A 13,024-nucleotide genomic window follows, 5' to 3' on the forward strand; every position below is an offset into this window, starting at 1 on the left:
GTAGTATTTACTTTTTTGGCAATTTTTAACTGATTAATGTGAAACCATTTCTTGTACTTAAGGCCCTTTTGCCCTGGAAACGGAATCAAATAAACCGCGGAGTTCAATCGGTTTATAATCATATGCCATCCCCACCACCTGGGCTCAAAGGCATTCTTCTTTTTCCCATAATTTGGAATCATTACTGAGTTACCACCTCATATTCAAAGCGATGTATTTTCTTGTCAAAGTAACTTTAATTTGTCTTTTTGACTTCCCCAGTTTGGTGGCCACAACTCGATTCATCTGATCGGTGTGATCTACCATTTGTTCCAGCCACTTGGAACTACATGGTTTCATTGTCAGGGGACTCATTCCTGTTAGTGTTAGCTGGCCTGGCATTCTCATGAGCCTCCCCGTCATGGCCTGATGTGGGGAGACCCCTGTTGTTTTATGAGCTGTGGACCTCATTGTCATTAAGCACATTGGCAGCATGTTAGCCCATTGAGAGGGGTGGTCCATGCACAGTTTTTTTAACATTAACTTGAGGGTCCTGTTCCCCCTTTCGACCCCTCCGGACGACTGGGGGTGGTGAGCAAGATGTAATTTTTGTTTTATCCCCAACATTTCCTGCTGGTGGGTAAAAATTTTACCGGTAAAGTGTGAACCTTGATCGCTGACCACTTGTGCTGGTACACCCCATCTACAAAACATATGATTTAATAGTGTTTTGGCTGCTGTGATTGTGGTGTCGGAGCAGCAGGGGAATGCTTCGATCTATTTAGTGAATTGATCCACCACCACTAGGGCATGCTGAAAATTGCCTTGCGCCTGTGGAAGTGGTCCAATGAAGTCTATCTGGAGGTGAGTCCATGGCTCTTGAGGTGGGGGTGCGCTTTGAAGCAAGGCTCGGTTAGTGCATGCGGGAGGACTGTGCTGCAGGCACGGTAGGCATCATGCCACATATTGGTTGATTGTTTCCCTCATGGAAGGACACCAAGCTGTGGATGCTACCTTACAGAAGGTTACCAGGGCCGAATAGTGCCCTGCTGTGGGGTGGGAGTGAAAGAGGGAGAGCAGTTCCTGACCTACCTCTGGTGGAACACACACCACTGGGCAGGCGTTTGGCTTTCTTTTGAACATCAGCAACGACTCATCTGAGTTAGGGGCAGTGGCTAGTATAGTATTGGGAGCCCAGGCTGTTGGTTGAGGAAGGGGTCTGCCTCCCTCGTGCCAGGCACTTACAACAGCATTTGACCAGTATTGCTGCTGCAAGGATTTTAAATCTGGGTGATCTGTTGGGGAGGCATTGCTAACAGCATTGCAGGGCTCAACAGCTATATCCTCCATCGCCCCATCAATCACAGTGTCCTTGGCTGCTCTGTCTGCTCTGCAATTTCCCTCACTATGTGTAATATGTCCTTACTATACAGTACAAATGCACACGAGGCACATACTAGAGAGAAGATCACTCTGTGACCAGTTACCTTTATTAGCCAGCACTGAAGTGGAGAGTTAGGGTGGAGCATCCCCTTTTATACCTGAAAGTCCAGGTTAGGAGTGTCTCCCACAAGTTCACCACCTAGTGGTCAGTGTTCTCACGGTGTACAACTTAGGTCAGTTTATACATGGATTACAATGACAGTTGAATACATGACATCACCTCCCCTGCAAAGTCTGATTGGGATCATAGGTTCAGTCTCTCTAGTGGTTTACGCTCCCATGTAGAGCGCCTGAGTTGGGCCTCCGGTCGTTGGGCGCTGGCCTGAGTGTCTGCTGTTTGCGGTGCCTCAGGCCTGTCCAGACTGCCCACAGTGACTGGGCTCTCCTCTACTTGGTTCCGCTGTTCGGTCACCTGTGGAGGAGTGAACTCTACATCGTGTTCTTCCTCTGCTTCTTCTATGGGGTTGCTGAGCCTCCTTTTTGTTTGATCCACATGTTTGCAGCAGATTTGCCCATTGGTAAGTTTAACTACCAGAATCCTATTCCCCTCTTTGGCAATCATAGTGCCTGTGAGCCATTTGGGCTCTGCAGCGTAGTTGAGGACAAAGACAGGGTCATTGACATCAATACATCGCGCCCTGACATTCCCGTCATGGTAGTCACATTGTGACCAGCGCTTGCTCTCAACAATTTCTTTCATGGTGGGATATATAAGGGTTTTTGGTTTTGAGCATCCTTTTCATTAACAGTTCTGCGGGTGGATCACCTGTGAGCGAGTGTGGTCGGGATCTGTTGGCCAACAGGAGGCGTGATAAGTGGCTTTGTAGGGAACCCCCTTGGATTCTGAGCATCCCCTGTTTGATTATCTGCACTGCTCGTTCCGCTTGGCCATTTGAGGCCGGCTTGCATGGTGCCATTCTGATATGGTTGATACCATTTCCTGCCATGAAGTCATACAACCCTTGCCCGTCGCTGCATGGCATTCAGGGTATGGGGTGTGGATGATGGTAACAGCTGAGCCGGTATCGATAAGCATAATCTGCAACCGGCCCCCTTTTAAGACAACAAGGACTACTGGTCTCCCGCTACCATCACATCGGAGCCCCACTTCCGACCAATCTTTGGGGACCGAATCCCGTCATAGTGGTGGATCTTTGAAGGGGTCTCTATAATGAATGTGCATCGCCGATTGCGTGCACCGGTAAATGATTTTCCATCCTCCCGTGGCAATTTGGATTTGTATGAGGGTTAACAACTGGTCCAATCGTTGATCTATCCCAGAGGGCTTGGATTCATCCTTCTTTAGAAGGGTTACTAACTGAGCCAAATGTTGTTCCATCCCAGAGGGTTTGGGTTCGTCCCTCGGGAGGTATCTCTGCGTTGCACCGTCTGGGTCTACTGCAGTCTTTTGCTAGGTGGCCTACCTTCTTGCAATGAAAGCACTGTCCCTTAAAGGGGTAACACCTAGATCCCTCCACCGTTAACACTGGTTTATTTGCAGTGGGTGGTGACTTCACCTTTAACTGGTCTTTTACCACCTCCCAGGCTATTTGAGCGCTGGTCTCTATATCTGTCCACTGATTGGTGGGCCTCATGGCTATGCCCAGGGTGGCTTTAACTAAAGGGTGGAGTTGGGTCAGGAACGTCGATTTAAATTGTTCCTGATTCTTTCCTACTGCAGCATTTGCGGGTGCCTGGTTCTGGGTATGTTCATAGATATCGTATAGGCGATTACTGAAGGCTCTAGGAGTCTCTTCTGGGCATTGCTTGGTCTGCTTAAGCAGAGCCACTGTTTAAATTTTGGATCCCTAAATGGTTTAGGATCTCGGTCATGACTGCATCGGCCGCTGTGCCAGGTTGGAGAACTGCATCTATCAGATTATCTTTTAGGGAAGTGGAACAGGTCAAGAGGAGGACTTGTGTTAAGTTGCTTTCTTTTAACTCGGGGTGACTGCTCCTGAAATTTGCCCACCTCCTGTTAACTCCCAGTGGGTTGTCCCCATCATTTAAGGGCCCCAAACTCGTGGCTAACCGCCGTGGCGTCAGCCCCAGATATGGGCCATGAGTCGGTATGGTTACTGGTGATGTGACCATGAGCATTACGTCGTAGAGAAGTGGCTACTACTGCTACGGTGGGCCCTCGTTTCTCCAAGGTATCCCATCCTTCACCACCCTCCTGGGGATTATACTGACTGCCATTCTCTTCCCAATCTGTCTTCCACTTTCTCCTTCTGTTGTCTCTGTTATGGCTCCCCATGTTACTGCGGATCCCAGGGCCTGCTGCTCCCCTAACTTACTTTTTAGCCTCACTATTTCTAGTTGGCACTGGGAGTGGTCTGCATCCCTATGTGGCTTCTTACTTACTTCCCTTAATGCTCCCCTAGCATCTTCTATCTCTTGCTGGAGTTTTCCAATTTATATATTTTTTACTCTAATTTGTTTTCATTCGCTTCAATGATGGCTGCTGTGGCATTTAAATTTGAAAGGCTTTGTTGCTGTAGCAACGAAGCTGCCTGTTCGGCCCCTCTTTCTAATTGCCTAATACTGTGGTTTAATCGATCAATTTCTTTTCTCAAATGCTGTATTTCTCCCTCCTTTAACTGCAGAATAAGTTGAAGGCTCTCTTCCCTTTGTTCTTTTATATTTTGAATCTCTTCTTCGTTTAGTCGAACTTCTTTTACTTACAATTCTTTTAAATCTTGTATCTCTTTTGCCCTTTGGTCTTTTAAAGCTTATATCATTTCCCTTAAATTTTGAATCTTTTTGCATCCTGCCCCATTAATTCCTCATCTCTCTGAGCGCAGTAATGTGCGTAGAATGCCAAAAGACTCTTTGCCAGTTTTGGCCTTAGCTCTCCTTGATTTACTTTCTCCTGGATAAATGCCACGAGTTCCCCAAAGGACGCATGTTGGCCCCTTATGGAAGTATGTGCCTGTGCCTGTAACTCTTGTATGTCCTTTATTGATGCCTTTTTGTATACTTTCTTCTCATAGACTACCTGTATATCTTTTGCTGTTTTTTTGTACATGACCGATCCCTTCATCCTGTGACTTTTGAATTTAACTACTGGTGGGTCCCCAATTAAACAGTTCCAACTATCGAGATGACTGCTCCTTAAGACGCAACTTCTTCCGATCCGTTCGGATAGTTCCAACTTCGCAACACAGGTTAGAATTGCAACTCCCGAGATTTCCAATCGTTCAAAAAAATAATCAAAAGCTATCTCGCCAGATCCCGGACCAGCCCCCAATTTTGTAAGATTTCTAAATTTCTGGCATTAAATTGACATAAAGACTGATTCTTGTAAAACAATTTGGAATAGTTTATTAAACACATACACATGCACATCTATCAATAGCCGTCAGCTATCCTATGGATCCACCTAGTTACAACAGATACAATGATGTTGCAATAATGATTTATAAAAAGGTATACATCACTTCCCTTTGGCAAATCACACAGCCTGGTTTTTTGTCTGTAGAGTAAGGTCCTGTTTTTGCTGTGTGCTTAAGAAAAGAAGAGACCCAGTAATCTTTGGCTTGACTTATTATACCTCTTAAGGCCGTTGTTTCTCAGAAAGCCTCAGAATTGGGTCTTGGTTCCTATACCGTTCCTGATTGGCTTCTCCTCATACATGTGTCTGTCTGGAGGGCCGGTGCCATTCCTTGATTAGGTTAATGGCTTTCCAATTCACACCTTTTTCAGTTTGGTGAGTTTCAAAGTCATGGAGATGAAAACTTGGGGAAGTCATCCATTTTGTTTCTTTCAACACTGCAGCTTTTCCGTATAATCTACACTTTTAACATAGAATCAATTTTGTCATTACTAAACATTTTTATTCTTACACCACGGTCTTGTTATTAAAACTGCTACAATGTCGGTAGTGATAAAGAGAATCCTTGGAAGCTTTTTCTTGTGCTGGGTTTACTATTTTCACATGACTTAAACTTGAACCTGAACATACTATTTACGAGATCATCGCAAGGCAGAATGGTATTTGATAAAGGCGGTCATTTTAGCTTTGGCCGGCGGTGAATCACGTGGTAGTGGATTGGTTGTGTGTTATACAACCAACTTGATTTTCCTTTCCATTGACATCAAAATCAGGCAGGGTGTATAAAGGACAGCCGAACTACTGTCCATTTTCGGTTTTTGCCAAGTAATAAAATCAGCTCTAAAGTCATTACTGTACCATGCTAGGTTGGACAGAAAAGAAATTGGCTAGGATTAGTATATCTGTGTGGGTGCTCTTCACTCAGTGGAGCTGGTTTTCATTCTGAGTGACACTAACACTGAATAATATTAATATCTACAGAGCAAAATCAAAGAATGGGGGACGGTGTTTACGAGAGAAGTTGGACAGGTTGGGACTGAACCTACCGGCTGGCAGACGGAAAGCAGCCAATGTCACCTTGCTAACCTCACTGGTTGAAGGTAAGGGCAACATTCAGAAAGGATCAGTGCCAATGAATAATTGATGTCCAACATAAGCTGTGTGTTACAGTTTGAAGGGTTTATTGTGGCATATTTTAGGCCATATTGGAATGGATAAAGTTCATAACAAAGGTTTCAGAGGAATTCAGGAAGCAACCCAATGTGTCACAAGTTACAGAGTCACAAGTGAGTTTTAAATGTTCAACTTCACTCGTATAAATATACATTACTGAAATCATTATTTCTATATCATATGATATATCTTTTACATAAAATAGTGATAAATTCATGTTTTGAAATGTACTTTGAGAGAAAATCAACTATATGACACCACAGATTAATCAGATCATGGGAAACATTGCTCAACACATTTTGGGCTAGAAATTTGGTGCATTTCTGCCTCCCGATAGCGCTGATAGGACACAGATGCCTTACCGCCTCGGCGCGATGCTGGAAACGACTCCTGCCATATTGGGTGGGTGTTTAGCGGCAACGTTATCGTGTTACATTAGCTATCCTCCACAGTGGAGGAGGATTTCCTGGAGTATATTAGGGATGGTTTTCTAGACCAATATGTCGAGGAACCAACTAGAGGGCTGGCCATCCTAGACTGGTTGATGTGTAATGAGAAAGGACTAATTCGCAATCTTGTTTTGCGAGGCCCCTTGGGGAAGAGTGACCATAACATGGTAGAATTCTTTATTAAGATGCAGAGTGACACAGTTAGTTCAGAGACTAAGGTCCTGAACTTAAGGAAAGGTAACTTCGATGGTATGAGACGTGAATTGGCTCGAAAAGACTGGTGAATGATACTTAAAGGGTTAACGGTGGATAGGCAATGTCAAACATTTAAAGATCACATGGATGAACTTCAACAATTGTACATCCCTGTCAGGCATAAAAATAAAATGGGGAAGGTGGCTCAACCGTGGCTAACAAGGGAAACTAGGGATAGTGTTAAATCCAAGGAAGAGGCATATAAATTGACCAGAAAAAGCAGCAAACCTGAGGACTGGGAGAAATTTAGAATTCAGCAGAGGGGGACAAAGGGTTTAATTAGGAGGGGGAAATAGAGTATGAGTGGAAGCTTGCTTGGAACATAAAAAGTGACTGCAAAAGCTTCTATAGCTATGTGAAGAGAAAAAGATTAGTGAAGACAAACGTAGGTCCCTTGCAGTCAGAATCAGGTGAATTTATAATGGGGAAAAAAGAAATGGCAGACCAATTGAACAAATACTTTGGTTCTGTCTTCACGAAGGAAGACACAAATAACCTTCCGAAATACTAGGGGACCGAGGGTCTAGTGAAAAGGAGGAACTGTAGGAAATCCTTATTAGACAGGAAATTGTGTTAGGGAAATCGATGGGATTGAAGGCCGATATTCCCCAGAGCCTGATAGTCTGCATCCCATACTACTTAAATAAGTGGCCCTAGAAATAGTGGATGCATTGGTGATCATTTTCCAACAGTCTATCAAACTCTGGATCAGTTCCTATGGACTGGTGGATAACTAATGTAAGACCACTTTTTTTAAAAAACAGGGAGAGAGAAAAGTGGTAATTATAGACTGGTTAGCCTGACAATAGTAGTGGCCTTCATAGCTTGGGGATTTGAGTATAGGAGCAGGGAAGTCTTTCTGCAGTTGTACAGGGTCTTGGTGAGACCTCACCTGGAATATTGTGTTCAGTTTTGGTCTCCAAATCTGAGGAAGGACGTTCTTGCTATTGAGGGAGTGCAGCGAAGGTTCACGTGACTGATTCACGGGATGGCAGGACCGACATATGAGGAGAGACTGGATCGACTGGGACTGTATTCACTGCAGTTTAGAAGAATGAGAGGGGATCTCATAGAAACATATAAAATTCTGACGGATGCAGGAAGAATGTTCCCGATGTTGAGGAAGTCCAGAACCAGGGCTAAGGATAAGGGGTAAGCCATTTAGGATCGAGATGAAGAGGAACTTCTTCACTCAGAGTGTTGTTAACCTGTGGAATTCTCTACCGCAGAGAATTGTTGATGCCAATTCATTAGATGTATTCAAGAGGGAGTTAGATATGGCCCTGTCGGCTAAAGTGATCAAAGGGTATGGAGAGAAAGCGGAAAGGGGTACTGAGGTGAATGATTCGGCATGATCTTATTGAATGGTGGTAGAGGCTCGAAGGGCCAAATGGCCTACTCCTGCACCTATTTTCTATGTTTCTATGATTCTATGTTACGGAGTTGCGCCCCACTCTCCTGCACCTGGAGATTGTGACATCATTGCTGTGCGCATCACCGCGTTAGCGCCCTGGCCCCAAAATTGGCTTTCCCCAGCTGCACTGGGCATTAACGCTGACAGCTGTAGGAGTCGAATACAGGGCGGTCGGCCGCTACCGGGGCAAAAATTAAAGGCGAGGTGGCCAATGGCAAATGAAAAAAAACTTACCTTGTGGTTGCTGCTCCTGATGTGGTTTCTTCACGGGGCCTTGGTCGCGATTACTCAGCCTGACACTCTGCTTGCCAGGTTGATCATGTGGCACACCCACTCCCTGGTGGTCCAGGTAGGTGCCTTTTTCTTTTCCAAAATTGGCAGCGTGGGCTCTTCCCTCAATTAAAGCTTGATTTAGCGCTACACTTCGTTCTGGGGCGGTAATCTGTATTTTGAGAGATTAGCGTTACTTCCCACCTGGTACTAAGTCTCATGCCCCCTGAATGTTACCGCCTTCAAATGGGGCGACGCCAAATTTCATCTCCTTTTCGTCAATGATGGCTTCCTGATCCCCTCCCTTCATTACTCCTCCAACCTGCTCATTTTATCATTCTTCTCAACCTCCCTCCCAGGCCTGTCCCAACTGCTTCAATACTGCTCCAATGAGACCAATCTCATGCACCAGCTCTGCTGTGCTATTTCCCTCTCTTTGAGATCCACTCCCAGTGCTCCAACTCTGTTTTCATCCATCCTTGCAGTTGTTTTAGGAACAGTCCATTTCCTACCACTCTCCATGGCTATATATATATATATACACAAGGAAAACAAGTGTAAGTTAAATGATCATTCTGGATAATGGATAACAGACCAATTAGAATGGGTATAAGACAGAGAGAATGAAATATTCAAACTTATACGGGAAAAGGTAGAGAACTCTGGAATTGATAGATTTGATCGGCTAAATAGTCTTTTCTCATCCTGACTTTAAAAAAAATTCTCATTATCTTCTAAAGCTATCTGGAATATGTGTTAAGACTTACCTGAGATCTTCTGTCGTACTATGTCCACTGAATATTTATCATCATCACAAGCCATCTCCTGCTTTATGCTGAAAGTGGCCAATCTGTGATTAATTAATGGTAACATAATTGAATTAAGTCAAGCAAAAGGCAATTTTCTCCTAAAGGCACAACGGCATTTCACCAAAAAAAAGCATTTATTCCTGTTTCCACTTACTAAAAAGAATAGGCCAGCTGTTTGGCATCATCAAATTGTCCCACTCTAAAATTGCCTTAACCTATCTGATCTCAGATGCCAAACTGGGGCAAGTCTGATTAATACTTAGAAGCGAGGTTTCCTGGGAATGGCAGGTACAGTAGGTTTTTGAGGACTGAGTGGAATAGTGGGTAAGTATACTGTCATTTCACTTCTGAGTTCAAATCCAATGACAGGATGAAAGTCTTCTTTCTCTACTGGCTGTAAAGGTACTCTATAAAATGAGTTTGGGCACTTCCTAGGAAAATATGGGTCCTTGACAAAAAACACCTCTCCTATAGATTTTGCTGTTTTCAATCCTTAAGCTTCCAGCAGCTTCAGGGACTTCTGGGCTCCCTCTTGTGTTTCAAGTTTTCAGTTGACACAAAATGACAAGTGTGCAAACTACAGTAACAAAACTATTCCTCTGTCAGAAATAGCTTTATTATTGCATTATATTTTTATAATATTATATTATAAAACTATTCAAACTAAAATATACTATTTTTAGCAATGGTATATTAAAAAAATTTTAAACTTAAGGGGCAATTTTAACCTTGCACGCTCTCTGAAACCAAGTGGGCAAGCAGTTAAAATCAGCAGTGGTAATCATCGGTTGAAATCCCACACCGATCCCACAGGTGCCAATTTTAACCTGCATTTCTAAGCAGGCAAGAAGGACATCTGCCAGAAACCGGCGGCGTCCTTCTTTAAATATGTAGGTTATATCATTGAGGCCCAAATATTATTATAACTGTGGGGCTGAGTAGGAGAGGGGTTATGGCTTTTCTGCCAGGTCCAAGTAACAGGAAGAAGAGTTGGAGCCATTCCTTTGGTCCCCGGCAGCGGCCTCCTGCTGCCCGACATTGTGCTCCCACTTGCCGGTCAGCTGCCACTTCCTGTCAATTTCGGGTGGGAAACTGGCCGGGTGCATGCAGATGAGGACTGGGAGTAAAAATGTATTTACGCTGCAAAGGTCAGGACTGTTTACTACCGGTCTCGACTGTGCTTTTAATTCAGTTCTGCTTGTCTTCACTTTTTCCTCAATTTTCTCTTCTTCCCGAATCAGTTTTTCTCCCATACTTATTTTTTAACTTTTCTTTTACAGTATTTATTACTTGTTTCTCTGCTTTATGCATCCTTCTATTTTGGAACCAGTTTTAATCAATATTAATTTAAATCACCCTGGATTAGCTAAAAACTGATTTTAAGCCATTCCAGGGACAAAATACTGTAGTTTGACTTGGTCTCATTCTTGGGGCAACAAAATTAAAGCATTTTGCTAAAATTGGTCTGAAATTCAGACATTTACATCAGGCTAAATAACTTGCAAGATAAAATGTTAATAGTGGAGACTGCTGAGTATTACCAAGCTGAATAATCTTGTTGCATTTTAGGATTATTTTTAGCATTATAATTTCAGGACCACTATGATTGGAGGCATAATTGTTGACTCTGGAGTATTGTATTATACTGCCTACTCCGTATCATTCTCTGGCCATGCGAAGCAGAACTCTGCCCATGTGTACTTTCATACATGCCCAAAGCTTCACTCTCAGGGAAGACCTTCGACTAACAATGAATAATATCAAAATCTACAGAGAAAAATCTAAGAATGGGTTGACTTCAATGGAAATAAAAATCAGGAAAAATGTAAAACGAGCTGCCATCTCATAATCAACAGTTTTACACTATCGCACAAAATCAACATCTACCCTCAGGGTCTAAATTACAGTTACATTTTTAATGTTAGTGATCTCACAGGACAATCAGTTCTTTGCTTACATTTAAAAGTTTAGTTGTCCCAAAGGCTCAGTGGCTTTAAGTAACTGAGTTACATAGAACAGGAAGATTCCAAATTCGATATCTGGTCTGTGCTGAGTTAATTGCTTTCAGCCAGGGTGGTGGTTGGGTGTTACAATTAAACTCAGTGCTCCAGCATAAAGAGGTCCTGCTCCTGACTGCTGTGCAATGATCCCTTCTGAAAAAGCATGCATAAGTATGTGGTCATTGGATAAGGACAAAATTGGGTTTAGCTTTGATGTCCCCATAGTAGTATAGCTCACACCAAAAAAATGGTTACTTGGATGAAACACCAAAAAGTGACCATAAAATCATAGAAGACACAAGTAGATCAATCAGCCCATCGTACCTGCTGAAAGACCTATTCCATTCCTCCACCCTTTCTATGTAGTTCAAGACCACTGCCCTTTTGGAATGCTTTTATCTCATGGCACTATTTCGAAAAAGAGCAGGGAAATCTCCCCAGTGTCCTAGCCAATATTTATCCCTCAACCAACATCACTAAAACAGATTTGCTGGTCATTATCTCATTGCTGTTTGTGCAACCTTATTGTGCACTAATTGGCTGCAGCGTTTCCTACATTATCACAGTGACTACACTTCAAAAGTACTTTGTTGGGTATAAAGCACTTTGGGGCTTCCTGAGGTCGTGGAAGGCACCATCATAATGCTAAATGCAAGTTGTTTCTTTCTTTTTTAAGTGTTTAACCTGTTCCCTTTTAAAAGCTATCATGGATTCTGCTTTCACCACTATTTTTTGATAAGTTATTTTACATCCTATAAACCAGCTGCATAATTTTTTTTTTCAAAATATACTTTATTCATAAAAAAATCTGTACAGTACATTCAAAGGCATTTCAATACTTTTAGCTGCGGTCAGCATTCCCATACACTATTATTTGGGTGCTGACGGCAGTTCCGTTCGTTACATTTCCTTGTTTTCCAGTTCAAGTGCAATTCGGTCCAAAGCGGGATACCTTGTAGTACATGCAAACAAATTATATTTCATGTGTTACTATACAGTACACGGAATGGGTGACGGTACATTTACATTTTTTTTTTCTTTTCAACATGCATTTCGCAACAGACCTTGCATTGTACATGGCACTACATAGGTGTTTACACATCATCAGGCAAAGCCTCTTTTTTTTAATTTCAAAATATACTTTATTCATAAAAAAATCTGTACAGTACATTCAAAGGCATTACAATACTTTTAGCTGCGGTCAGCATTCCCATACACTATTATTTGAGTGCCGACGGCAGCTCCGTTCGTTACATTTCCTTGTTTTCCAGTTCAAGTGCAACTCGGTCCAATACGGGATACCTTGTAGTACATGCAAACAAATTCCATTTCATGTGTCACTATACAGTATACGGAATAGGTGACGGTACATTTACATTTTTTTTTTCTTTTCAACATGCATTTCGCAACAGACCTTGCATTGTACATGACACTTTTTTTTTTTCATTCTTGTCAGGTCAACTCCAGCGCCAAAGATCACTTTGCGCTACTACACTTGATCTTAGCCAAAAGGCCGAGAGGGGAAGCTGCATCATTCCTGGAAACACTGCAATACCAGGTCGATGCGTGGAGTGGACGGAGCAAGCCCCTATTCCATCTCCCTGTTCCAAAAAACAATTTAATATTTGGTTCCCAGATAGGGGATATTAAACTGATAAGAACAGATACTACACTTGATCTTAGACAAAAGGCCAAGAAGCGATTGTACATGGCACTACATAGGTGTTTACTGCTCCCAATGTCTTTCTTTGTTCATTGTTCTCTAGAGTCAGCTTGGTTCAGTGGTAGCTCTCTCACCTCTGAGTCAGAAGGTCACAATTCAGGCTGACAGTTCAATGCAGTTGCATTATGGGAGATTCCTGCATTCAGATGAGACATTGACCCTGAATTTGCGGCCT

General features: G+C 42.9%; 1 protein-coding gene and 1 non-coding gene across 2 annotated transcripts in view; one reads left to right on the forward strand and one right to left on the reverse strand.

The window, feature by feature from the left end:
- tfap2d (transcription factor AP-2 delta (activating enhancer binding protein 2 delta)) overlaps positions 1-13,024 on the forward strand; it is a 113,692-nt gene that overhangs the window by 37,492 nt on the left and 63,176 nt on the right. Inside the window, exon 5 of the mRNA XM_070885434.1 lies at positions 5,738-5,856. Coding sequence (XP_070741535.1) covers positions 5,738-5,856 — 119 coding nt within the window. The remainder of the gene's footprint in view (positions 1-5,737; positions 5,857-13,024) is intronic.
- On the reverse strand, positions 12,648-12,829 carry LOC139267673 (U2 spliceosomal RNA). Its single transcript, XR_011593950.1, has one exon. It is a non-coding gene; the product is annotated as a U2 spliceosomal RNA (small nuclear RNA).

Source organism: Pristiophorus japonicus, chromosome 7 (genome assembly GCF_044704955.1).
Source record: "Pristiophorus japonicus isolate sPriJap1 chromosome 7, sPriJap1.hap1, whole genome shotgun sequence".
Lineage (NCBI taxonomy): Eukaryota > Metazoa > Chordata > Chondrichthyes > Pristiophoridae > Pristiophorus > Pristiophorus japonicus.